Raw genomic sequence first — 25,492 nt, 5'->3', positions numbered from 1 at the left:
TTGGAATATTTTCGCACTTAACTGCACATTTGTTCACTAGATCAGAACCTGCAGTGGAGAGAGGAAAAATTACCAGAAGAAAATTCACACAGTCACAAGAATGTTAATATTTGCTCTGAAAGATCCCCTAACCCTGTCCTGAACCTCTCCACTGCCCACCCCGCCTGCACTGTGGTTTTCTTAGCACTGAGGGCACCCTTAAATGACGTGGCTGAGGCGAACCAGCAAGGTGGCCCAGCGAGGACGGGGGTAGTTACTGCCAACATTCCTTGTGCCTCTCCCCACCCAGGCTGGAGATGTCGGCCGAGATCATCCGCCAGAAGGAGCTGGAGAACCTCCACCGCCAGAGGCTGCTGGCCGGCGACCCCCTGAGCCTGCACCCGGGGCTGCCCCCGGACCACCCGGCCCTGCGCAACGTGCACGACATCCCCGAGGGCCACCCGCTGCGGGAGGAGCTGTCCCGGCGGAATGCCATGCTGGTGCTGCGGCACAACAACACCCCGCTGCTGTCCCTCAACCCCGCCGTGCCCGGCGCCAGCTCCTCCACGCCGCCCAAGGAGCAGCCCCGGCGGGGCAGCCGGAAAACCGCGGGGCAGCACCGCGCCGAGCCGCAGGGCGTGGGCGAGGCCAAGGAGCCGGCGGAGCCGCGGGCGCGGGACGGGGCCCCGGACTGTAACGACGAGGAGATGAAGGACTCGGAGAGCGACGCGGACGTGAGCGACGAGAAGCCCGAGAGCCTGAAGGCCGAGGGCGGTGGCGGCGGCTCGGCCGCGGAGCTCAAGGAGTGCAAGGAGGCGAGCAAGGCGTGCGAGGGGGCCAAGGAGATGGGCGAGGCGGGCGCTGCCCAGAATGCCCCGTGCAGCTCCTCGAGCGCAGAGTCCCCCAGCCACCTGCTCGGCCCCGGGATCAACAAGGCCGAGGTGAAGTACCTCCCGCCGGCCTCCATCCCGCCGCCTCAGCCGCTGCCCTTCGGGTTCCCCTACACCATGAGCCCCTACTTCCATGCAGGTGAGTGCTCGAGGGATGTGTTTCGCGGTCCCAAAAGCGGGGCTCTTCCACCCCTCCCCTCATTCCGCAGTGTGGTTGTGGTTGCTTTCTCAACTTTCCGTCGGTTTTTTTCTAAAGGAAAATTTCTTTTCGTGTTAAATGTTGGAATGGGATGCCCGGGGAGGTGTTGGAGTGCCCATCCCTGAAGGTGTTCAAGGAGCGTGGCACTCAGTGTTCTGGTCTGGTTGACAAGGTGGGGATTGGTCAGAGGTTGGACTCGATGGTCTTGGGGGTCTTCTCCAACCTCAGTGATTCTGTGCTTCTCTGCAAGGAACCAAAAACTTTCTTTTAATTAATATGAAGGACTCCGTTTGCAGTGAAGCAAACCAAGGGCCATAAAGAGGGGCCAGCAGGGACAGAGTGAGTCCCGAGTACATGAGAAGGGAAATCCCCAAAATGATGGACTGAGGGATCTTGCAGTTGCTTGGGCCTCCTTTGGCACCTTGGACAGACACCAGTAAATTACAGAGAGCTTCAGGGAGAGGCAGCAACAGTCATTAATGGCTGCAGGGTGCTGTCAGAGTACCCACTGCTGTGCCCCTTTTCCAGGGCAGAGGTGGATGGGCTCTTTCCCCTGCCTGTGGTGTATTACTCAGTGTCACAGGCACTGGGACAGCCGGATTGGTGCCTGTTGGGTGGGACAGGCAGGCAGGGAAGTCACTGTGGTCCCCAGTGGCACAGTCCCTCGGGCAGCAGGAGCAGGGTGGTGCGAAGGGGGGTCTCAAAGCCTGGTAGCTGGGCAGGGCAGGGTGGCAGCCCCGCCAGCCTAGCCAGGAGCCAAAATCTGCCTCAGCTAATTACTTGACTGAGCGATTAGCAGGCGGTGGGACCTCCTGCCTCACCGAGGAGGGAGAGGGAGGGGGACGTGGCATGTGGGTCGCCGGGGCTGCCTGAGCAGCCGTGGCTGTGGCCGCGGCTGCCCATCACTCATTAGAGCTGCCTCCCAACCAGGAGGGGAGGAAGCGATTTTTTTCTATGACAGGCAGGTGGCCAAGATGATAAATATTCCTGCTGCCTTGGGCTGCTGAGGCTTCCTCGCAGGAGCCTTTTTCTCCCGGCCATTAAAAAGGGGAAAGGCGCAGCTCCGCGGTGCTCGCGGCTTGTGTGAGGCTCTGCAGGGAGGCCTGGGATGTGGATGGGTTTCCTCCCTCCCCCAGCAATGTGTGAGTTACTGTAATAGGCCATTTATTATTATCACTTCGAATTTATATCACCATCGTGTCTTGGGGCCCCGGCACAGATCAGGGCTGTGTTTCACTGCCCGGTTTTCAGGCAGTTCTGATTTGTGGAGCCTGTTCCAGGGCTGTAGGTCTTTTCCTGAGGGCTCTTTGGCTTCTGGCTGGCTTCACATGGTGCTGGGGCTGTTAATTCTGCCTGCCTGTGGGGTTTAGGCCCCGTTGTGCTCAGCTCCATAGCAAAACCTCTCACCTGAAAAGCCTTGGGAAGACAGGGCGCCTTGTTCGATGCAGCACCACGGGTCGATGGGGGAGCTGGGAGCCCAGCAACTGAAATATTGAGGGTTTATATCGATCCAAGAGCTGCAGCGATCCTGGGCTGTGTGTCGGTGGAAAAATGTGTTCCTGTGGCCCTTGGGGAGCACAGAGCACCTGAGGACAGACAGACTGAACTGAGCCCACCTCTCCCTGGCGCCAGACAATTCCTGTAACCCTGTTCTGCACAAAGACTGCTCTTTAGGCCTGGAGGGATGTGATATTGTGCCCCACACCAGAGACTGGAATGATAAAGTGACCACCTAACCGAGGCAGGTAAGGTGGCAGGCCAAGAGGAAGAGCCCAGAGGGAGGAGAGGAGAGGGGAGAAGCATCCAGCTGAAAAGGACCCCTGAGTTTCAGGCAGTTCCTCTGGTCTTCCAGCAAAGGGAGGCTCCCCTGGAGGCAGAGAGCTGTTTTCTGTCCCTGCTGGGAAAGCATATCGATGAGGCAGCCGGAGCCGGGTCGATTCCCTGAGCTGCCTTCTGGGGATCTGGCGGCTGCTCGATGACCTCATCTCGTCAAGGTTTCAGCAGCCTTGCTCCCCTCCTCCTCCTCCTCCTCCTCCTCCTCCCGCCGCCCTCCTCCAGCCCCGTCCTCTGGAAAAGGTGAAGGATGGAGTGTGCAGGAGGCTAAAATCCTTCTATTGATCTGTAGTCTGGAGAGCAATTAACGCAAGCCTTGCCGTGCTGCTCCGTGACCTCTCCGGTGGGAAGGAGGGAGGGGGTGCAGGCATAGGGAGAGGGGTTAGGGAGTGGTAGCAAAACTGATTAAAGCCATAGGTGGGCTGGCTTCCATGGGGGTTCTCTTTGTGTCTCCCAGCTGGCACCTGGATTGTCTCCTGCGATGGCCCGGCTGGTGGATCTGCAGCAGAGCTTTCCCTGGCTGGGATGGCCAGAAGGTTTGCTCCCCACGACCCCCTCCAGCCTTTGGCTTGTGTTCCTGGAGCAGCTGGATATCAGGAGGAGGGAGGGGAAATTATAAATGGATTGCAGCATGGGTGGTGAGGGCTTTTACGTGGACACCTGTCCACGCGACACCGGCCTGGGACGATGGATTCTTTTCAGTCCCCACACGCTGGGCCCCATCTGGTGAAATGCTCTGTAATCCATTACCAGCCTCTTGGACCATCATTTATCATGGGGCGAGACAGAGGAGGCCTGGCAGGGAATGGATGCTGCCCTTTATGCCTCCTCGCAGCCCCGCAGCATCCAGTGACATGTCATTATTATAATCGAAGGTGCGTCCCTTCCAGCCACTTGGCACCTATTTGTTATCATTCCCCGAGCTGCCAGAGCAGGGTGAGTGGATGCAGCCACGCACAGGGATGGAGCAGACGGTGCATTATCCTCCCAGGGAGGGACAGGAGGAAGGACAGGAGCCCTTCTGCTCTAGGGACTGTAAAATTGGAAGGGACCAGTGTGCTGAGGGCTGGACTTGTACTCGTTGCAAACCAGATGCTCGCTGAGGTGGAGGGACCACTGTAATCAGCTACAGAAATCCTTCCCAGGGTTATTCCTGCTGGATTCAGAGCTGAGGTGGGAGCAGAAGGGCAGGGGGGACACCTGGACACCAGGCTCTACAACCCTGACTGCAGGGTGCTGAGTACTCACAACAGAACTGAGCCTTTGGAGGTACTACTCACTCTTTGATTTTTGGTAGTGACAGGGGTGTTTTGCCACTAATCTTGATGGAAATAGGTTTCCACCCTCTAGATTTTACATTCTGTGGCACAGAAATTGCTAATAGGCCAGAACCCAAAGTATTGGTATTTACCTTCCCCCTCCCAAGAATATTTCCACCAGTAATTCCCTGGTATAAATGGGAAGGGAAAACAAACTCTGTGAGATAAATATTTTGGCTGTATTATACTTCTCTGTGTGTGGGTACGTGGAAAATATTCCCATGCAGTGGGTTCTGCCTTATCCTCAGTCTGGACACAGCAGGCTCTGTGTGTGTTTGTCTGTGGGCATCCTGACCTCTCCCTTCCTTCTTCTGGGGCAGGAAGAGACAAAGGAGAGAAAACCACAGAGGAGAGAGGCTGCTGTAGGAACAGGAGTTGTTGGCCCAGCTCTGCTGGCTGTGCCAGTAATGCTGAAAGTGATCCCTCATCCAGTGGGGTTCCAGGATTGCAGGCACGTGTGTAGGAGAGGGATCCCTCCTCCCTGCCAGCTGTGGGAGCAACATCTGGGCTGAATCCCTGCCCATGCTGGTGGGGACTGACCAGCCCCTCTCTGTGCTTAAACCCTGAGCATAGTTCAGGCTGGCTGGTGACTGGAGGGCTCGTTCCCAAGCACTGTGTTGCTGGAATTCAGTCCTTGGCCTGCTTTTGGAATAAGGAAGTACCTAATTTTGAAGCAGTTGGCTGCTGCAGTCGGATCCCCTCGGAGACGCTCTGGCTGCAGATGGAGGTGTCTCGCCCGAGCATTGACTGTGCCTGGAATAATCCTGAGTTCAGTTTCCCTTCCTCTGTTTACCAGGCTGCAGCCACTCTTTTGGAGAAAGAGAATTTCCCTCCACTCTACGAAAGAAAAATCCTCCTCCTCGAAAATGACAAAAAGTGGGGGGAAAAAAAAAGCCCTCGGCCACCTGAGCATTCTGTGAATTTTAACACAGGCAGCTCTGAGTGTGTCTCTAGAAGGTGGAATGTGATAGGCACGGGAATGAAGGCTCGTGTCCATCTGTCTGTCTGGTAGCTGGGGGTGACAAGGGGAAGGACAGTGCTGCTGGCCCTTCTTCCTTCACCTCCTGTGCTGATGGGCGCCTGCTCCCAGGAAAGCTGGTGGTTTTCTGTTATCGGGCACACAAAAGTGTTTGAAGCTTTTTCCAGCTGGAAAAAGAAGGTGTGAAGAGAGTGAGGAGCTTCCCTGGGCTCTGGCAGGGCGCAGGGTGGTGAGGAGGGAGCAGTGGGCTCTCCCTGCTTGGCACACCACAGCTGGGCAGAGCCATCCCGGGAGCAGCAAAGGGCACCTTGTGAGCCTGAGCTGAGGCTGGAGGGGAGGGAACCTGTGCCCGTGGGAAGGAAAGGATGGGAAGGAGGCGTGAAAAGTCTGGTGATTGCCCACAGTGAGCACCCTGAGAGTCCTGGGCTGGTGCAAAGTGCTGGCAAGGAGGCCTGCAGAGATGTGGCCGAGTCCCTGAGGCAGGAGGGGAGAGAGGGATGGGCAGAGCTGGCAGAGCCAGCAGCTGTCACAGGATCCCTGGCTGGGGTGAGGTTGGAGGGACTACTGGAGCTCACTTGGTCCAACCTCCCTGCCCAAGCAACATTTCCTAAGAGCACATTACTGTGGATTGTGCTGAGACTCTTGAGGAGCTCCTGCCTCTCCCTGTGGCTCCAGCCAAGACATTCTGGCACTGGAGCTGGCAATGCTCTGCCTGCACTGGCTGTGTGTGCAGGGGGAGACATGGACTCACCCCAAGAGACACGGACTCACCCCAAGTTTTGGGAGCTGTGACTGGTCCCGGCGGCCCCTCTCTGTGAGGCTGCTGGTCCTGGAGCAGTCAGTGCCCTGGGGGATGCACATGGACTACCCAGAGGTGTGCAGGGGGACAGGGGGCCGTGTTTTTGGGTGAAGCAGATGGTGCTGTCACCTTCCCAAGAGGTGGTAGTGGTGGTGCAGCTCTGGGAATGGCACAGAGGGTGAGGCTGGGAAGGGAAGCAGGAAGCTGGGAGCGGAAATGGAGTGGAAATGATTACATAGTGTCTGCCTGCTCCTCGGGCAGGCTGCTGTTGTTTTAAAAGCATCTTATTGGCATGATAACTTCCTGTGGAGATCCCGTGCTTTTCCTGTTCCCTTGGATGTGCTGGGGGCTTTGCCAGCTGGAGCTGTGGTGTGTGGCTCTGCTCCTTCTGCACCTCTGTCTCTGCCTGTTCCCTCTGACCTGGTGTATTCCCCAGGGAATTGGACACTCTGGGTCCTCTGGGCCTGTGCTCCCCACCAGACTTTGTTGGACCCTGCTTTACCTTGCCATTCCCTGGGGAAGGACTGTCCCGCCTGCTGTGGGCAGGGATGAGGGAGTTGCTGCAGGAGGTTACAACCACAGCCCTGTTCAAATCCATCAGGGAAAAACCTTAAGCCCCACAGGACAGATAATTTTGTCATGACAGACACCTGGGAGGAATAATTTTTTTCTGGTAGTGTCCTTCTTCAAGCCCTGAAGCAGAACAGTTCATACCCTCATAAACTCTCTACCTGATAATCCTGGGTGTTCACATCCCTGTAAATGTCCTTGTTTTCTCCTGGTCCGAATATCACACAGCAGTGAGTTCCACAGATTAATAATGGCTTCCCCCCCCTCATTGCACCCCAAAATGGTGTTTTCTGGAATTTGGTTTGTTCATTACCCATCCCCACACTTTCCCCTTTACACCTAGAGGAGATATGAGTTACCTGGCTGGTGTTTCTCTCCCCATTTTCATTCCCTGTGCCTCTCCAGCTCCTCTCCGGGTCCCGTTTGGGTTCCTCCCTGCACACACATCCCGTGCAGATATGAGTTACCTGGCTGGTAACTCATGACAGGCCCCTGGGAGAAATGTTTTTTTCTGGCAGTGTCCTTCTTCATGCCCTGAAACAGAACAGTTCACACCCCTCATAAACTCTCTGCCTGATAATCCTGGATAATCCTCTCCCCATTTTCATTCCCTGTGCCTCTCCAGCTCCTCTCCGAGTCCCATTTGGATTCCTCCCTGCACGCACATCCTGTGCAGATCTGAGTTACCTGGCTGGTGTTTCTTGGTGTTTCTCTCCCCATTTTTATTCCCTGTGCCTCTCCAGCTCCTCTCCGAGTCCCGTGTGGATTCCTCCCTGCACACACATCCCGTACAGATCTGAGTTACCTGGCTGGTGTTTCTCTCCCCATTTTCATTCCCTGTGCCTCTCCAGCTCCTCTCCAGGTCCCGTTTGGGTTCCTCCCTGCACACACATCCCATGCTGTCAGGCACTGGTGATGCAGGGCGGTTGTTCCTCCTCCACCCTTTTGGAGCCCATCACCTTCCTCGGTGCTGACAGGGCTGGGACCTGAACTGCTGTAGCGTTTCGGAGCATTGACACCTCGGCTCTGCCCGAGCCCTGCTGTCTGTGCCCTGTCAGGGGGGTGGCAGGGCCAGCCCGTCACCCGTCACATGCCTGGCCGGGAGAGGTGGATGCCCAGCAGATCCCGAGGCCAGGGCAGAGCCACCCCTTGGATATTTCAGGCTGGGCCGGGTTGGAAAGGAGCACTTGGAAGGAGCACGAGTTCCACAGTGATTCCCACTGCACCAGGGGCCTTTTGTCATTCCAAGCACGTCAGGGCTGGGGGAGAGGAACCCACAGGGCAAGGCAGAGTTTTCCGCTTTGTGGTGCCTGTGGAGAAACACTCCTTCAGGGTTTTTGTTTTTTTTTAATTCTCTTTCCTCCCCTCCCCCCTATTTTTCTCCCCCTGCAGCTGAAGAACATTAAACACATGAAATGCATTAGCTCGGATTTTTCCTTCCCCCCCTGCCCCCCTCCCTCAGCCAGGGACCTCCAGGAGGAAGAGGCCTATGAATTGACCCTGCCCAGTGCTTTAATTGACAGGTCATTAAAGATGAATGTGTGGCTAGAGAAAAATATTCAGATTGCAGGCTAGTTGTTGTCCGTGTGGGATTTTAATGATTTATGTTTCTTTCTCCTCCCCTCTTTCCTACTCCCTTCCCCCCCCCTCCCCATCCTCCTCGACTCCAAACAATCCAGGCACCATGGGAGGTCTGTTTCTGGATGGTGAGGAGAGCCCTGCACTGGAAGACATCAGCAAATGGACGGTGGAGGATGTTTGCAGCTTTGTGTCCAACTTGTCTGGCTGCACCGAGTACACTCAGGTAAATCTGAGCGGGCTCAAGAACGTCCCTGGAGGGGGAACACCCTCCCTGTGAGCCCCCCTTCTCTCCCTCCCGTTTGTGCCTGTTGTACTTGGACTGTCCCTCCCAGGAGGTTCATCTCAGAGCCCTGCAGGGCTTGGAAGCTGTGTGGGGTTTTTTTTCCGAGGGGATTGCTAAACTTGCTGCTGGCGAAGAGCCTGAAGAAGGTGTGTGATGAGTCTTGTAGATGGACAGAAACAAGGAGGGAGTTCGGTGGAAGAGGATGGGATTAGGGGCAAGGTTAGGAGTGAACACCTGAGCTCAGGTTGATCGTGGTCAGTGGCTTTGTGTCACTGATCTCTCACCCCCATCTCGTGCTTTTAGGAGCTGCTGATGCTCCGTGGTGGAGCTGGACACAGCAGTGGCTTTGTGTGGGGTGGGTACCAGGGGGTCCCCAAATTGGGGTGGGCAGCCCATGGTGCCATCCAGCCAGGCAGAAGGTGCTGTGTTCTGCTCTCTTGCTGCACCCAGCACACTGTGGGGTCACAGTGGGGTTGGGAGGGATCCTGTGCCTGCACAGGCATCAGAGTAACCTCAGTGGTGATTTTTAAGCTCATTACAGCAGAGTTGAAACATCCAGCAGCAGTGGGGTGTCCATAGAGCCTGCTCAGTGTGGGATTGAGAGGTGCACTATAAAAACCAACCCTCTGTGTTTTTTTGCCTCTGCATCTGCCTGAGGCCGTGATCAATGTGCCATTGAGGGATGCTCCAAGGGCACGGATTCCTGGGCAGCTTGGAAAAGGATGTAGTGTGCTAAGGGAGGGACTGGAAGCGGCAGAGATAGAGAGGCAAAGGGCCAGAGTTCAGGACAATCCAGCCTTTCAGCAGGGGCTGAGAACGGGTCTGGAAAGGGAGGATGGAGAGCAGGAGCTGAGCTTTCTGGATGTGCCTCTTCAGCAGAGGAGCTGCCCTGGCTGACAGCTGAGGGGTGCAGGGCTGTGCTGTGACATCCAGGCTGGCTGAAATGGGGTTTCTGAAAGTCTGCTGCCCCTCCTTTGGCCTGTGCTGTCTGTCCCTCTGTGCTGCACTGGTCCAGTGTCCTCTCCCGGAGCTGAGCCCATCCCCTGGCATTTATTTTGGGAAAGGTGAAACTTGGCACCTCTGTGCCTGCTGGGACCCCTGACAGGGGAGCAGTGTGTGTATCTGCCTGTAGGGAGATGATTCCCTGTAGGTTATGCTGATTTAGTGCCATGGGGAAAGGTGCATCCCCAGAGGGGAAGCAGAACCTGGGAACTGGCCCCCACCTCCCTCTCCTTGCACAGGTGATGGATAATGGGATTTCAGTCTCAAGTCTGTCCTTCCCTGCCCCCAAACCATGATGTTAATCCCATCACAACATGCTTCCTTAAAACCACCTGGAAAACCAGTGCTGCTCTGGAGCAAACAGCTGTGCTGGGGGGGAGAGGAAGGGAAGGGAATGTTTGTTCTGGAGATGGGGGACACATAACCATCCCCAAGTGGAGTGACGGGGATTTGGGTTGTGCTCAGGAGTGGTCAGGGTGAGTGGGTGCGTGGGAGAGAGAAGGGTCAGGTTCTGATTGTGGCAAGAGGGAGAGAAAGAACTCTGGATAAAAAGAGGTGGTGGATGGATGATGGATGTTTATGGGAGCCTCTGTGTGTGCAGAGGGGAGTTCAGGAGCTGGGTTTGGCGAGGATGAGGGTGGGTTCACCAGTGTGCATGTGTGGGCTGCAGAGTGCGTTGTTGAGAGCTCCACCAAAAGGCTCTAAAACCAAAATACACAGCCCCTTGCATTCCCTGTTACCCCCTACCCCTCTGGAGTGCCCTTCCACTGGTGGTGGTGTGGTTTATCTGCATTCCTGTGCTGGGGAAGGACAGCTGGAGTTGCCTGGATGCTTCTGAACCAGGCCAGTAGGAAACGTGCAGGAATCTTCTACACTCCCCTTCCCTCCTCACAGCAGGATCATCCATTTACACCTTCCACGCCATCCTAGTGGCACCAGAGGGGGAGGAATCAAGAGCTGAGGTTCAGCAATCTTCCCAGTGCATTCCAAACAAAATGTTTGGAATTTTGGAGATGGGATGGAGATGGAATTTTGGAATGGAGATGGGAGCTGCTGCAAACACCCCCTGGCCATGTCCTTGCTTCAAGCAGGAGTTTGAGGCTTTAAGAGATGATGTTTTTCATGCCACGGTTGTGTGTTTAATGTTTTTTTTTTACTGTGTGAAAATGCCCGTGCTCAGGGGTGACCCAGCTCCCTGGCTCCGAGCTGCAGAGCTGCCTTGTGTTCCCCTTCTCCAAACCCACAGCTGCTGGGGAGGTCTGGCACTGCTCTCTGCAGGCTGCTCCCGCCAGCAAAACCCTGCAAGGTTTGGGTGGAATGCTGTGCATTTAGAAACATGTTTCAGGCAAAACAAGGAAAAAACTTCAGCAAAAAATAAGAAGTCTCCACGGCCTGGACGGTGTTCAGCTTTGTCTCTGCTGTGGATCTGGGGGACACCCCAGGGGATGCTTTTCCCAAGTTTAAGGCTTTTTGTGGAGTGTTTTAGTGCCGAGCGAAGGGAGGGTTTTGGCTCCTGGCCACACTGGCTGCAGAGGAAGGGAAAAGAAACTGGTGTAGTAAGTTTTGCTGGGTCAAAAAGCAGCAGCTGGGTCAAAAAGCCCAGCCCTGAGCAGCTTTGCTGGAGGAGTCCAGCAATAAAAACCCACTTGGCTCCAGCAGCCACTGCCAGTCTCCAAAGGGACGGCTCCAGGCTGTGGTTCTGCTGCTGGAAAAGAAGATATTGGGGTAAATTTAACCCCCTCTCCCGTAGTGGTTAGTAATAGTAACACTGTGTGTGAGCCATTGCAGGAGGAGAGGGCAGGATCAGCCCCACAGTTTATTTGGGGGAGTGTCAAATATGAGCTGGAGTGGCAAAAACGCTGAGGAGGTGTTGAGGCAGGGAGGAAAGGCAGGTGGGGTAGCAAGGAAAACAGGGAGCTGAGTGACACCTCCCAGAGAGGCAAGGGGAGCTGGTGGCTGAATTACCAAATTTACTCTTGAAATGGAGCCCGTTGGTGCCAATAAACACCCCGAGGAGGTTGGTGGGAGCATCCCCTGCACCGTGTGTGAAGGATGGAGCAATAAGACCACACAGCCAGACCTTAACCTTGCTAACAGGGCACAGATTAGGTGGGAAACTCTTGCATGACCCTGTCATTTGGGATAGATGGAGGCAAAACGAAGGTTGTTGTGGGTTTTTTTTCTTTAATAACGTGTTAAAATGGTGCAGTTGTGCATGGCTGGAGGTATTAATGTGTTGATATGAAACTGCTGTTTTCTGAGACTGTACCAGCCCTGTTGCCATTTGTGTGTGCACATCACCAGGTCCTGCTTCCCTCAGCTAATGGGGAGAGGGGGAAGAGCCCTGAGAAGTTTAATGGCACTGTCTAAAGGCCAGGTCACCCTGTAGGATCCTGCCATGCTCCATCAGCACCGTGGCACTGAGATATTTATCAGTATCAATACTATTTATTAGTATTTATACTAATAAATATTGCAAGATTTATTAGTGTTGGGGGGAAAAAAAGCAAGGGCTGAATGTTAAAACAGACCAGTGAGGAGGGATCATCCTCCCTGGATGTTCTGGGAGCAGGATGGGCTGCACTCTCCAGGCTGCTTGAGTGTTCTAGGGATGGTGGGAATACCAGAGAGGCAGAGGAGGAGACAGGAAAAGAAAGTACAGAAGTGTTGCACGTGAATCCATCTAACCTGCAGCATGTGCTCCACAGATCTGTTTATGTATTTTGCCTGGAGACTGTTTGGGAATTAGCAGCTTTGAGAAGGAAATGCATGAGCAGTCCATCCCTCCTTTTCCATGGCATTTGCCTCAGTGAGGACTGCAAATATTTTTGGAGTCTGCTGGGTCAACTTTTCCCCAATATCCACACAAAGTGTGAGTGACCTAGGATTTACCAAAATTTAATTTTTTCCCCCCTGTTTTCTGCCCTTTTTGGAGGTGGGACCCCGGGCATGTCACTCTCCTCAAATCTGCTGTCAAACACTGATAGAGTTGCACTTGGGGCAGCTGGTTTGGGTGCTAAACCTGGGATGAAAAACTTCACACCCCGTTCTGACGTTAAGAAAAAAAAATAAAGGGGGGGGGGAAATGATTGTTTTATATAAACTGGCCCAACCAGCCCTAATTCCCATTCCCACGTGTGTCTCCTTTTGCTCACTGGCTCCTGGCTGTGGATGCAGGACTGTGAACAACCTCTGGTGTATAAATATGGACTGACCTCACTCTTGGAGTTCACCTTTCCCACAGAGCCCTTCTGTGCAAGGGTAGGACAAGGGCACCAGGTGTGTCAGTGGCATTTCTGAGCCTGGGCTGTGCTTTCCCTCCAGGTATTTCGAGAGCAGGCCATTGATGGAGAGACCCTGCCCCTCCTGACAGAAGAGCACTTACTGAACAACATGGGGCTGAAACTCGGGCCTGCCCTGAAGATAAGGTCACAGGTAGGAAAACCTCCTCTGTAGCAGCACATGGCATGGTCTGAAATTGTCCCCCTCACCAGAATGGGGCTGTCAAGAGACGTGGTTTACTGAATATAATTTATTAAGCAGTAATTTATTCTGTGATTCTGTCTCAAGAAAGCTCGATCTTGTCCTTCCAAAATGTTCCATGTCCTCACCCAAATCCAGTCACAGCTGTTTCAAGGATGAAACCACGGGCAGAGTTCAGTGCCCAGGGGCAGAAGCAAATAGTTCAGGAGGGAATAACAGGGATGCAGCAGGAAACTCCTAAAATGGAGTGGTTCCTGCTGGAAAAAACACATCAGGTTGTTCCCATAAATACCAGCCAGGAAGGAAGAACAGCTGTGAACAGGTGAGGGAAGGGAGGTGGTTTCACATCGGCTGAGCCTGAAAATAGTCATCCCCAAAGTACCTAAAGAGGGATGTAAAGCCATCTCAGGAATCAGTTGTCTTTTCCTAGGCTGGATTAGGTCCTTTTGCTGCTCCTTTTCCCTGTACCTGGGTGAATCCTGGCAGTTCTCCTTTTGAGTGAGGCCTGAAGCACATTGAATGTGTCTCAGCTGTTGTGCCTTTCCCTCCCCAAGGAATAATGACCCAGCTCTTGCCCTTCTCTGCTGTGCCAGGAACAGCCCTCTCTAACAATTTTATCTCTTGCCAGTCATAACTTACTGGTCCTGCTTATTTGGCTGCACTGGAAGTGGAAATTATATTGGTTGCACTAGTCCAGTTCTCTTTTAGGGGACTGTATTTCCTCCCCAGCACAGACTGGTTTGCTGTTGTGCCCTTTTAGCCGTGTTTCTTCTCAAAATACCTTTTTTTCCCCCCTATGATTTGGTTCCCAAGTCCCTGCCCGTAGAGCTTTGCTGTCCTAAAATGACTTTGCTCTTCTCCTGCCTCCCTCACAGCCAGCCATGGGGATTCCATTCCAGTTGCCTCCACTTCCCCTCAGTGGGACTCAAATCCAGGAGAACATCTCCGCTGGCTTCATTTTTTTTTTTCCCTTTAATGTTCAGAAAAAAAAAATCCCTTGTGACACATGTAAAGCACGGGCTGTGCTGTGTATTCCCTAGGGAATCGTGTCATGGAAGTGACTGTCATGTGTACAGGGACACTCACAGTTCTGGCACAGGTCCCCAAACCCACAGGGCTGTACACTGGTTATATTATGTTAAAACAATAAGAGCAACTTTACTACTTTCCCTCCAGCCCTCCCTGTTTATGAGGGGGCTAATAAAAAGGTTCTGTGGGCAATTGTTCCCCGTGGGTCGATTCAGGAGGAAATAAAACTCTTTCTGCTTCTTAAAAAACAAGGGGACGTCAAACAGCTCACAGGCATTCCGAGATGGGGCTTGGGGTGGGGGGAATATGAGATATGGGCTGGAAGCAGAAAAACCAGCTTCAATTTAATCAATAGTGTTTAAGGGTCTATAATAAGGCAAGGCTGGGGGGAGGTAAGTGGGGAGCACTGATGCTGCTCCCTGAATAATGTGGCAGTTGTCTGGGTGGAACAGCAGCCTGTGTTTCTGTTTAAGCTCAAATGTGAACCAGCTGTTGGAGGTGCTGGAAGGCTGTGGGGCCTTTGGCCCTTGCTGGGAGGCAAGAACTGCTGCAGGAGAGCTGGCTGGGGCTGCAGGAGGGAGAGGTGCAGGCTGAGAGCTGCCTGGGCCAGGAACAGCAGCCTCCCTGCAGCAGGATTTTTGTTCTGCCTCTCCCTGTGTTGGTCCCAGCCCCCCCTTTTAGGAGCAATTCCCGCTCTTCCAAACTGGACATGGTGTGCTGTGCCATCAGCAGGAGAGCACTGTCCTATCAAACTGTCCACCCTGTTAATGCAAGCAAGGACTGAAGAGGTTGGGATCAGTCAGCCCTTCTCTCCTGGGGGTGTCCCAGCACACCTTCAGCCTGGAAAATGTGGCCTCAGGGCAGACCTTGTGGCTCCAGCAGTACTTGGTGCCACACACCACAGTGGCTAGTCAAACAGAGCTGGAGAGCATAGGACAGAGCCCTGCAGGAATAGAGGAAACCTCTGGTTTGTCTTCTAGGTGGACTGGGAATGGTGGTGCTTCATTCCAGTGATGCAACCACAGAATAGTTTGGGTTGGAAGGGACACTAAAGCTCATCTGATTCCAACCTCTCTGCCACAGGCAGGGACACCTTCCACTAGACCAGGTTGCTCAGAGCCTGGAACACATCCAGGGATGATGATGGAGCATCCACAGCTTCTCTGGGCAGCCTACCTCTTTATTTGCAGTTTGGATACAAAACCTGACCTTACGTGTGAACACCCGCGGGATTCTCTAGACCGTTCGTGCGCGTTTTCGCCCTCCTGCATTTATCCCACATCCTTTTTTTTCCCATTTCCTTTATTAACAGGTGGCCAAGCGAGTGGGCAGAGTGCTGTACATGGCAGGCTTCCCCATGGCTTTCCCCCTGCAGCCCCCCGGGCTGAGGCCCCCGGAGCGGGACGTGCCCACGGCTGAGCTCCGGCCGGCATCCACGGGCAGCGTGGCCTCTCCCTTCGGGAGCGGGGTCCCTTCCTCTGCCAGCCGGGGCTCCCCAAAGCAGGAAAACGGGAATCCTTCCCTCCTCCCCGGGCTCAATGACACCACGAAACCTCCGTCCTAACTGCGGGATGCTTCTGGGACTTTGGGGATCCAGCGGGACGAGCCGAAGGATGACGCCAGAGCCTCCCCCCCCGCCCGCAGCGCGAGACGCAGGAGTGAGGGAGGAAAAGGGAGGTTTTGATTTGGTTTTTTGGTTTTTTTTGGGACGAATTTGCTTTTTTTTTTTTGGTTTGGGAAAATAATAAAAAAAAACAAACGGCAGAAGATTTCAAAAAAAAAAAAAAAAGGGAAGGAAAGAAAATGATCCAAAGATGTCCTGAGACAACGCGAGTGAAGAGAAGGATTCTGGAGGATGGCTGCAGCATTCCTGTTCCCTTTCTCGCCCAGAGATGGAGAGCCCTGGACAGGGAATGAACGCTGTTCTTTGCCTTCAAAGAATCCTGGCTGTCAGGAACTCCTGGGTGTGACTCCAAGCAGGGAAGGGGAAGGGGCTCTGCTCCTCCCAATGGTACTCAGCACCCCTGAGCAAAGAAAAAAAAAAAACCCATCAAAAAAAAAAAATTCATCGCACCAACCACCTTCCCAGATCTCTCCTCCTCCCTGGAAACTGTGCTCAGTTCCTCATTCAGGTGTCTATGCATCTCTAGCGACTTTGAAAACAATACCAAAGACAGACAAAAAAGGAAAAATTTAAAAAAAAAATAAAAATAGAGGAATTTAAAAAAAAAAAAAAAAAGGAAAAAAAAAAGAAGGCAAGTTCCCGTCCATGTTTACTTCCGTGCGGATGGTACGGCACCGGCGGCTCCGTGCTGGCCCCTTCCCTGGCACGGGGCCCTGTCAGCACACAGGAGAATGGACTCTGCCTGTGCTCCAGCCCTACAGAGGTGTCCTTTATTTTTTTCTTTCCCCATTAGATGTTTTGTTTCAAAAAGAAGAAGGAGGAAGCGTGTGCTTGGGTGGGATGAAGGCTCACAGCCTCCCTCCTCACACGGCCAACAGACTCATTTCTACATCTGGGGTGGGGTTGATTTTTTTTTGTTTGATTTTTTTTTTTTTTTTTGTTCCTAGGGTTGGTTTTTGTTCTTCTTTAAAGCCTTGTTACAGAGGTGGATGTAGTTGCACATTCTGGCCTGCTGTGGACCATGAGACAGATCCCTGGGAGGGGGAGGGATGCTGGGGGCTAAAAAACAATGGGCAGAGTTTTTACTACTGTGAATGAGCTGGGAACTCCTGGGGGTGACCTCCTGTGACTTGTACAGTTGTGAACAACAATCACATGTGGTACTTTTCTCTCTCTCTCTCTCCCCTGCCCCCTTTTTTTTGTTTGTTTGTTTTTGTTTTTTGGTTAAACGTTGCACGTGCTACCGTTTTTTTTCTTACAAAATAGCTTGGTGGTACATTAGCTTCTTTATATTGTAAAAAAAAGTTTAAAAAAAAGTCATTATCCATCACATCACGATAAAAAAATGCTTTCCAGCAATCAATTTAAATAAAAAAAGGAAAACACTTAATTTACAAATGGTACCTGGCTTTAACCAAGAAGTCTCTCTCTCCTTTTTTTTTTTCCACTGGGGCCACGTGGGTGTTGTTAAATCCTGGTGCTTCAGAGCTGCCACATTTCTGGCCTAAAAACCAATCCAGGGGTTGGTTCACAGCTGCCAGAAGGCAGCCAGCACTTTGCCCAGCTAAGTTAGAGAAAGGAGAAAAAGCAACTCCTTTCTCTTTTGGAAGAACAGGTAAGTCAAAACCTTTTACTTACTGTTAGGACCTCACAATTCTCACCTGTGGAGTTACATCCTGAACTCCTGCCTGAGGACTCAGCCTCAGTCTTGAGGGCTCCTTAGCCCCTAATAAAGCAGCAGGTACTTTGGCCCCCTCAGAGCGGGCTTTAAATAATGACAATAATGATTATGTTAACAATAAACCCCAAAATACTAATTTCTGAGGTTATCCTCCCTATGGGAGGAAGTAGCTGGGCGCAGGCCTGGTAATTCCTGTAACTGTAGAAGAAGCAGCCTTCCCTGCCTCTATTCCTGCTGCTAAGCAACAACAAGCCAAGAAGACCTTCTTGGCAACAAGGATGGGTTTTGGTGAGGGCCCCAGAGCAAGATAAGGGGTGACAGGGCTGGTTGGTGGAGCAGAAAGGAGAAACCTCAGCCAAAAAAACTTGTACTTCCTTGCTCAGCTCACTTAGCAGGAGCTGAAACCGAACCCTGTGCTATTTAAAGCAGCAGATTTTTAATGAGGGCTTTTTATTACCTCTGCTGAGCAGTTTCACTGGCCTGCACGTGACCACAGTTTTATTGTTACCAAAAACATAACTGGTAGAAAAAGCTTGAGAGTCCCAAGTTGCGTCTCCGCCGCGTCACTGAGCGAGTCCTCGGTGGCACTTGGGGCTCCCACCTGACGTGTTCCCGGCTCTTACCCCCTGCTCCAGGTGCTGGAGGCTCAGGGAATCCAGTCTGTAAGGGATCAGCGTGGAGGGGAAGCCGTGAGGGAGCTCAGTCATCATCTGAGAAGGCCAGGTCCTCCACGATGTCCTCCCCGCCCTGGGCGAGCTGTTCCAGGTCGGAGCGCGACATCCCTCGGGGGCAGCTCCTCTGCTTCCGTGGCCCTTGGGAATCCTGAGCACCTTCCCTGCCTTCCTCTGTGGGTGGAGAGAGAGAAAGAGGTGTAAATCCTGCCTTACTGGGAGCCAGCGTGAGGCGAGTCAAGGCAACTCATGACTAATTAATGCCAGACACTCATTAATTTATTGGCGCCCGGAGCGTGGCAGGAGAGCCCTGCAGGGTGCAGGTACAGCACTGGCTCTGAGGTACCTGAGCCCAAACTGGTACACCTGAGGCAAAAATATACAGGAAGAACTTGGGGGGCACAAGACAGGCAGAGCCTCCAAACCTTCATCCCTCTGGGCTCAGGTCAGTCTTGCTCACTGGAGGTGTCGGGCTGGGCTTTGAGAGCTGGGCAGGAAGGAGCTGTCACAGGTACCAGCAAACCTTCCAAATACAAAAGTATTCCCCAAAGAGAGGGGGGCACAGGTGAGAAATGGTTTCTAGGACCTGCTCGTGGGTTGGAAGGGACCTTAAAGCTCAGCCCATTCCTGCCATGGGCAGGGACATCTTCCTCTACACCAGGCTGATCCAACCTGCCCTTGGACACTTCCAGGGATGGGGCACACACAGCTTCTCTGGGCAACTGTGCCAGGGCCTCCCCACCCTCACAGTAAAGAATTTTTTTCCTAATATCTAATCCAACTCTGCCCTAGAGTCAGTGTGAAGCCATTCCCCCTTGTCCTGTCACTCCAGACCCTTGTAAACAATCTCTGTCCATCTTTCCTGTAGGCTCCCTTCAGGTACTGGAAGGCCACAATTAGGTCACCCCAGAGCCTTCCCTTTTCCAGGCTGTTCCTCCAGCTTGTCTGAGTTCCCCAGCAGGCAGAGAGGGAAAACTCTCCTTCTTTCTCCTTTACAGCATTGTCAGAACACACACCAGATACCCATTTATTCCTGGTGCTGGGGTTTGGGTGTGCTTGCCAAGCCACAGCCATCTGCCACACTAAATCCATCAGATTTTGCTCTCTCTTGGACTCTTTTCCCCTCCCCAAACCAGCAGAGAAGCCGCACACAGGCACTTCTGTGGCTGCTCCCCACAACCACACATCACACTCAGAGGCACAGCGAGGAGCAGAGCCTTGGCACTCTGACACACAGGCCTCAGCAGTGGCACAAAACCCAGCAGAGGAGCCCCACAGTAGCCCCTGGCAGGGCCAGCTTCCCCCTGCTCCATCAGCTGAGGGGCTTGGCAGGCACAGGCACGGCTGTGATGGTCGTGGTTGGGGCTGAGCAGGGGATGGAAGGGGAAGATACGCCCTCCTCAGTGCACAAAGCCTGGCTTGGTGTCCAGCACAGCCCTGGTGACAGAGCTGGCAGCTTTCTCATTTAAAGAAAGCCATTTAGAGCTGCTTTCTGCCTTCTCAGAGCACACACTGACCCGGCAGCCTCTCACTCCAATGCCCACCACTCACCAGTTCCAACTGGGCAGCAGCTACTAATGGGCAGGAGTGACCAGGACCGAGCCCAGAGACTGGTCAGTGGCTCTATGTCCACACACTGTCCAGTGCAGAAACCCCCATGGATGCAGGGCCGTGGACATGGTCTCCTGTCAGTCCTGCCCAGGGAGGAGCTGCAGGTGAAGGGTTACCCTGTGCAGCTCAGATGAAAGGGGATGTGCATCCTGCACACCCCACGTGTGTGGGACCTGCAGGGAGCCTCCAAGCAAGCTCTGTGATCTCCAAGCAAGGCTTCTGTACCCCGTTGGGCTGGGCTGTACTTCGAGTCTGTTTGAGCCTCGCTGCAGGAGGCCCCTGAAAAGAGATGAAAGGGACTTGGGGCTTGTTAGAGCGAGGCCTGAAAAGATCTTAACCCCTTCTCTCCTTGCTGTAACTCAGAACTGCCAGATCTCCCTGCCCAGGGTGTGTGTCTGTGTGTGAAGTCCCTCCTGACACTCTCAGCTCACAAGAGCCAAGGAGCCTTCAGGCACCAGTGCTGTCAGGAATTCCCTTCCCCTTTGCCCAGCTGCTCCACTCACCATCTGACTCACTGTCTTCTCCCAGTTCTTCCTCGTCCTCCTCGATTTCATAACTTCCTTCTTCGTCATCATCATCCTCACCATACTCCTTGCTGCTCTCTTCTGAGCTGTCATCTGATGCTTGCTTGGCTTTGCCTTTACCTGCAAGTATTTTTACCATGTAAATGGAAAAGTGAGGAGCAGCACACGTGCAGGGAGGACACTGAAAGGGCAAAGAGCTCAGGAGCGCCAGACATACACTAGAGGGGATGTTTCTCCACATTTCTCACACCTGTCTCCCCAAAAGCCACATCTCTCTTGCACCAGAGGCCCAGAGAAGGATGGATTTAATTTCAGAGGCACCTGCTAGAGGCCAGGAAGGCCAGGACAGAGTCAAAGAAATCAGCTCAGAACCCACAGCAGGGTTTTACTGCTAAAGCCCAGGATTTGCTGCTACCTGGTACTTATGGAGCACCATGGGCACAGCAGCCAAGTGTTCATCTTGGATCTGCCTGCCCTGCTCAGAGAGACAGGAAAGCTGGACAGACAGAGGAGTACAGGGAGAAGAAATGAGCCTGCTGAAAGGAGAGGGAATAAATCCCACAGCTGAGACCAGAGAAGGGCTGGTTCTACTGAGAGGTGGTGCCTGTGTCACACCCACCTCCACCTTCCATGGTTAGTGCAACCGAGCACAGGGGTAGACTCTGGTTCAGGGCATCCTTGTAAACCTCTCTTAACTTTGTTCCCTCTATTTGTCACAACAAAAATGTCTAGGAACAGGCACTGCTGCTGAAAATTCCCTCTGCAGATGGCAAGCCAGGTCCAAGGGAGCCTGGCAGGAAGGGTTAAGAGCCTCTGGGTGCTTGGCCTGTGGGAAAACCATCCACTTCTGAGCCTCTGGACCCAGATTTCTACTCATGCTGAGTTTGCTGCAGTGAGGGAGTGCTTCTCCCCTCTCCCTCCTCAGGGCCCTGAACGTCACCAGGCTTTTAAATGACAGAACACAAATTCTGTACAGAGGGAGCAGCAGAACCAGCTGCTTCTTGCCTCCTTCCACCCCTGAGCTTACAAACTGCTCAAGAAGCTATTTATTCACACTTCAGACTCTGCCTGGAACCCGCCTGTACATCTTTCTCACTCTGTGGTCCCTGGGCCACACCACGGTGCCTGTTTTCTGTCCCACCCTCCCTGCCCAGCAGCTGACCTATGCAACTCACTGAACTGGAGACAGAGCCATCAATAAGCTGGCTGCCAGCATTCCCAGCTCCCTGTCACCACCCTGTCTGCTCTGCTCTCACCCATCTGTCAGCTCTGCCACAGCACAGTTCCCCCTGAGGGATGGGAAGCCACATCCCACGGCTGGAGCTCCCAGGCACTGCGAACCCCTGCTGCACAGGAGATGGACTGCAGTGCTGCCCACTGCACCCCATCACGGTGATGGGCACCTGAGCAGCTCAGGAAACAACCCAGGGCACGCTCTCATCCATCAAACACCAGCCAAAGCACCAAGGGATCCAGCAACCAGCTCAGCCCAGAGGATACAGTAAACCAAGTGTGGGCAGGGATTGGGTCATTCCTACCTGCTGTAACACAGGAATTTACCCCAGCCTCCTGCTCAGCCCCTGCCTCCCCCTCACACACAAGTCCCAAATTCCACCTCCTGAGGCACAAGTGCATCAGTGAGACCCCAGAAGACAGTGCTTGGGGGGCTGTAGGGAACCAGTTCTGCCCCCCTATTGCTCAGCTGCCAACAGGCCACAGCAGGAATTTTCCCACTGAGAAAGGGCCACGATTCCTCTGGTAGGAAATGAAAAGGCCTGCCCTCTCCCTCCACACCCCTGGCCCCCACCAGTCTGGCATTAAATTGATGTAATATGATTAGGCGAGGGATAAATGAAGAAACCTGTTCAAGTTCATTAAGGCTCAGCAACACCTAATGTGGACAGATCACTCATTACTGCCAGGCCCGGGGAGACGCTCCCTCCTCGCCTTTAATTGCCTCATGACGAGGCAGCCCAGCACCTCTCCCGAAGCCATTAATGATTTCCAGCCTCCCAGAGATCCAGCTGGTAAATGAGAGGAATGCAGGTACCTCCCCACCCCCACACAGACTGATCAATCCATGCTCTTTCCTCTCCAGCTCCTGGTTCTTTGCTGCTCAGGGGGTTCCCAAAATGTGCAAACTGGTTTCTCTCCCCTCTTCAGCCCTTGCAGAGACCCCAGCCAGGGAGTGTCTCCATCCTGCCAAACCTATTCCAGAGGGCAGCTTGGATGTGATGGAAGTGTCTGCATCCACCACCTTCCCTGCTCCCTTGGGGAGGATGCCAAATGAGCAGGGAGCTTTCAGCTCCACCAGCACAAGCTAAGGGCAACCTCCCCTAGATCCACAACACTAAAAAACAATTGCAAATTCATCCCTTTCCCTGCTGCACACACCAATACACTGCTGCCATTTATTCTGGGAGTGGCAGTACCACAGCCAGGTAGGTGGAGGCCAAAAAAGGAACCACCAGAAACAGCCAACAGGCAGCATCATCTCCTTAGGAGGACCACAGTGGATCCTGATCTAGTGGGCAGGAGGAGGCTTAAAGATCCCCAGGACACACCAGTGCCACAGTTACTTCCACAGCACCAACGTGTCCTGGGTCAGGTCTCTCCCTGTCTCTTTTCAAGGTCAGCATCACTGGGCATTCTCAACTGCACTCCCTGTTTTCCAGCTAAACTTTTTTCCCTCTCCCAGAAGGTCCATCCAGGGTAGTCTTATCTCCCTGCCATGAGCTGCTCAACATGCCTCTCTTGGAAGCAGTTTGAGGCTGATCCAAGATGAACCAAAGTCCTATCGTTGCCCCAGACTCTCCTTTTGACTCTTTGGAAGAGAGGAGATTGTTATGCCTTCAATCTCGCAGGTAAAGAAGAAGCAAAGACACAGGCCACAGCAGCTGCAGGGCCTCCCAAAATCCCCTTGCATCTGGCCACCCAGGAAAACAATGCCCACAGACACAGGGAAGTGCAGCACTGGCTTCTCTGACAGTCACTGAGTGCAGAGCCTGGCTGGGAACATCTCACACCCCACACAGAGCAAGAACAAGAGCTCATTGTGTGCGACTCCCAAGGCACAGATGCTTTTCCAGCCTCCCTGTTCCCTGTCCCCTGCCCACTGTGGAGTCACACCACTGCCAGAGGGGACTTCACCCTGTGCCTCCACAGCTCCACTGCCCCCACCCAGCGCCTCGGGATCCATGTGGGGCTGAGCACAGTTGCTCCCTGAGATGGAATATGCCTTCAGGGCTGCTCCCTTCCTCCAGAAAACACCCTGCTAAGAACAAAGGCTAAGGAGAGATGGCTGGCCCAGGAATGTTGGAAGGCCAGGCCCATCACTGGCACTGCAGTGCTGGTGCAAACTCAGACTACACAGCACAGCTGTGGGACCCAAACAGAGCAGGGAGAGCCCTTGGATATCACATGGATCTCAGACCTCACTCTGTCACAGTGGATGGCAGACCCTCAGAGCTGCCAGAGCCTCATGCACAGGCCCAGGGTAAAGCCACGTCTAACATGTGGATTGCAAACCTTTCCCCTTTTATGCTCCCCTCCCATTCTTCACCAGATCACCTACAAAAAATCCTCTGACTTCAGCCTCAAGCCACCAAACTTTTCCAACCTGTTCTTCCTCCTGTGCCACAGATGCCTGTGAGGGAGAGGATGCTCACTAGTTTATCCTCACACCTTACCCTGTGCACAAGTCACCCTGTTGTATGAATGACAAGGCATTTAGAAAACCTGGGACATCCCAAACATTCCAAATGACAAGAAGAACATCCAAGTTTATCCTCAAAACTCTGTGGTGAACTTCTCAGGCAGGTTCCACAATTTACTGTGGCCCTCTCGTGGCCACAGCCAGAGGGTGACATCACCCACGTTCTCCAGGTTTTCTTGGCTTGTTAAGAATACTTGGAATGTCAGTCACCATAAAATAAATAAATCAGAAGTTCATGCAAGGAGAGGATCAAAGATCCTCCTGCTGGTAGCCAGCACAGAACCTGTCCAGCCAAACATCCCTTGGTTTTTGGGCTCTCAGGTTGAGGTCAGTGTGTGTGACAAAAGCAAGGTGCCAAGGGGATGAGAGAGGTCATGCACAGAAAAAGACTAATGTGGGACTAAGGCTTTAAAATGAGCTGGACTGACAAAGGAGAGAAAGATAAAAGCCTCTCAAACACCATCATCCTGTGCTCTCCCTCCCTACCAGTGTATCTTTTGAACCCACCATGACCATACTGACCCACATCATATGGAATTCTGGACAAGGAGAAGGCAAGCCCAGCCCCAGCCCTGTACCTTTTACAGAGAATCCACTATTCTCCTCATCAGAGTCACTGTCCATCTCAAAGAGGTCCTTGAATTCCTTCTTATCTTCCTCCTTTCTTTCATCGTGCTTCTTGCGCTTGATTTCTGGGAAGTTCAAGTCTTCAAGCTGGAAAAAAACACCAAACCAACAGTAAGAACAACCTTAATTTGTACTTTTAAACATAAAATGCAGTGTTTAAACACAGGACTTGGCTTTGCCCAGCCTGCCAAGACCGGCTGGGTCTGTCTGCTGCCAACTGGGAGAGCCACAGATCTGTGAGCTGGTCACAAAGGTGACTCTGATACACACAAAGCACTGCTGCTCTATTGATCTTTACCTAATAAACTACTTTTGCTAATGGACCATCTACTGCTGGTACCTTAGCAGGGATAAAAATGCAAGATATCCACGAGGAGCTGGCTGTAGGATCTCTGGACTGAAAGGCACACAAGCCCAGTGAAGCTCAGGCAGCACAATCAAGACAGACTGTGCTGGTCCTCTCTGCAGCAGGAGTTCCACCAACACCAAAAGCTGTGACAGCTACACCAAGGCTGCCTTTCTGGGTGCAGATTTCAGCACGGTTAGATGGCAGGGATGCTAAAGGTCTGCCTGCACCCCCATCACTCGCCCTCGTGGAGGATCAATGGGCCAAGAGCCCCCTGCTGCAGCCAGCCAATATCAATGCCATTAAGCACTTGCCATTGACACCACCTCACTGCTCTTTACACCTCTCCGGAGGGGGATTAGGGGGAGGATTTACTCGCAAGGGCTCAGGCCAGCAGGGCAAAGATAATCAGAATGCAAATTAAATCCCAAGTGCTCCGGGAACATCAGCTGCCCGCTGCCCTGCCTGGCTGCACACCCCCTGGGAAGCACTCAGGCATTAGCACACATTAGCTTGCTTGGAAACATTCACCCCCACGAGTAATAATTCATTTGCTTCCCCCCCCCAACCCCTCAGACCACCCCTCAACACGCTCCTCTCCGACCACTTCAGCCCTCCTGAGAGCTTCTCCCGACGGGAACAGCAGGGAAGCACAGCCTGGGTGGAAGGGCAGCTCTCAGCAGAGAGAGAGAGAGAGAGAGAGAGAGAGAGAGAGAGAGAGAGAGAGAGAGAGAGAGAGAGAGAGAG

General features: G+C 53.2%; 2 protein-coding genes across 15 annotated transcripts in view; one reads left to right on the top strand and one right to left on the bottom strand.

Moving 5' to 3' along the window:
- Positions 1-16,886, top strand: part of SAMD11 (sterile alpha motif domain containing 11) — a 132,148-nt gene extending 115,262 nt beyond the window's left edge. For 9 of the 13 annotated variants that reach the window (XM_027702756.1, XM_027702752.1, XM_027702755.1 and 6 more), the window contains 4 exons: positions 290-1,008; positions 8,248-8,372; positions 12,759-12,869; positions 15,259-15,510. In XM_027702756.1, the coding sequence (XP_027558557.1) occupies positions 290-1,008; positions 8,248-8,372; positions 12,759-12,869; positions 15,259-15,510 (1,207 nt within the window). Of the gene's footprint in view, positions 1-289; positions 1,009-8,247; positions 8,373-12,758; positions 12,870-15,258 lie in introns of all 13 variants that reach the window. The other 4 variants (XM_027702759.1, XM_027702758.1, XM_027702767.1 and 1 more) reach the window with 1 other exon arrangement.
- Positions 15,678-25,492, bottom strand: part of NOC2L (NOC2 like nucleolar associated transcriptional repressor) — a 42,074-nt gene continuing 32,259 nt past the window's right edge. The window contains exons 17-20 of one of the 2 annotated variants that reach the window (XR_003537248.1): positions 24,351-24,486; positions 20,037-20,177; positions 17,875-18,096; positions 15,678-15,970 (exon numbers count right to left, since the gene is read on the bottom strand). Coding sequence is in view for 1 of the 2 variants with exons in the window: in XM_027702768.1 (XP_027558569.1) it covers positions 17,951-18,096; positions 20,037-20,177; positions 24,351-24,486 (423 nt within the window). In the remaining variant the exon portion in view is untranslated. Of the gene's footprint in view, positions 15,971-17,735; positions 18,097-20,036; positions 20,178-24,350; positions 24,487-25,492 lie in introns of those variants that run through there. The other variant, XM_027702768.1, reaches the window with a different exon arrangement.

The sequence above is a fragment of the Neopelma chrysocephalum genome, unplaced genomic scaffold, assembly GCF_003984885.1.
Source record: "Neopelma chrysocephalum unplaced genomic scaffold, ASM398488v2 Primary Assembly neopelma1_196, whole genome shotgun sequence".
NCBI lineage: Eukaryota > Metazoa > Chordata > Aves > Passeriformes > Pipridae > Neopelma > Neopelma chrysocephalum.
Note: the sequence above shows the minus strand (reverse complement) of the source record. Positions and strands in the feature narration are given on the sequence as shown.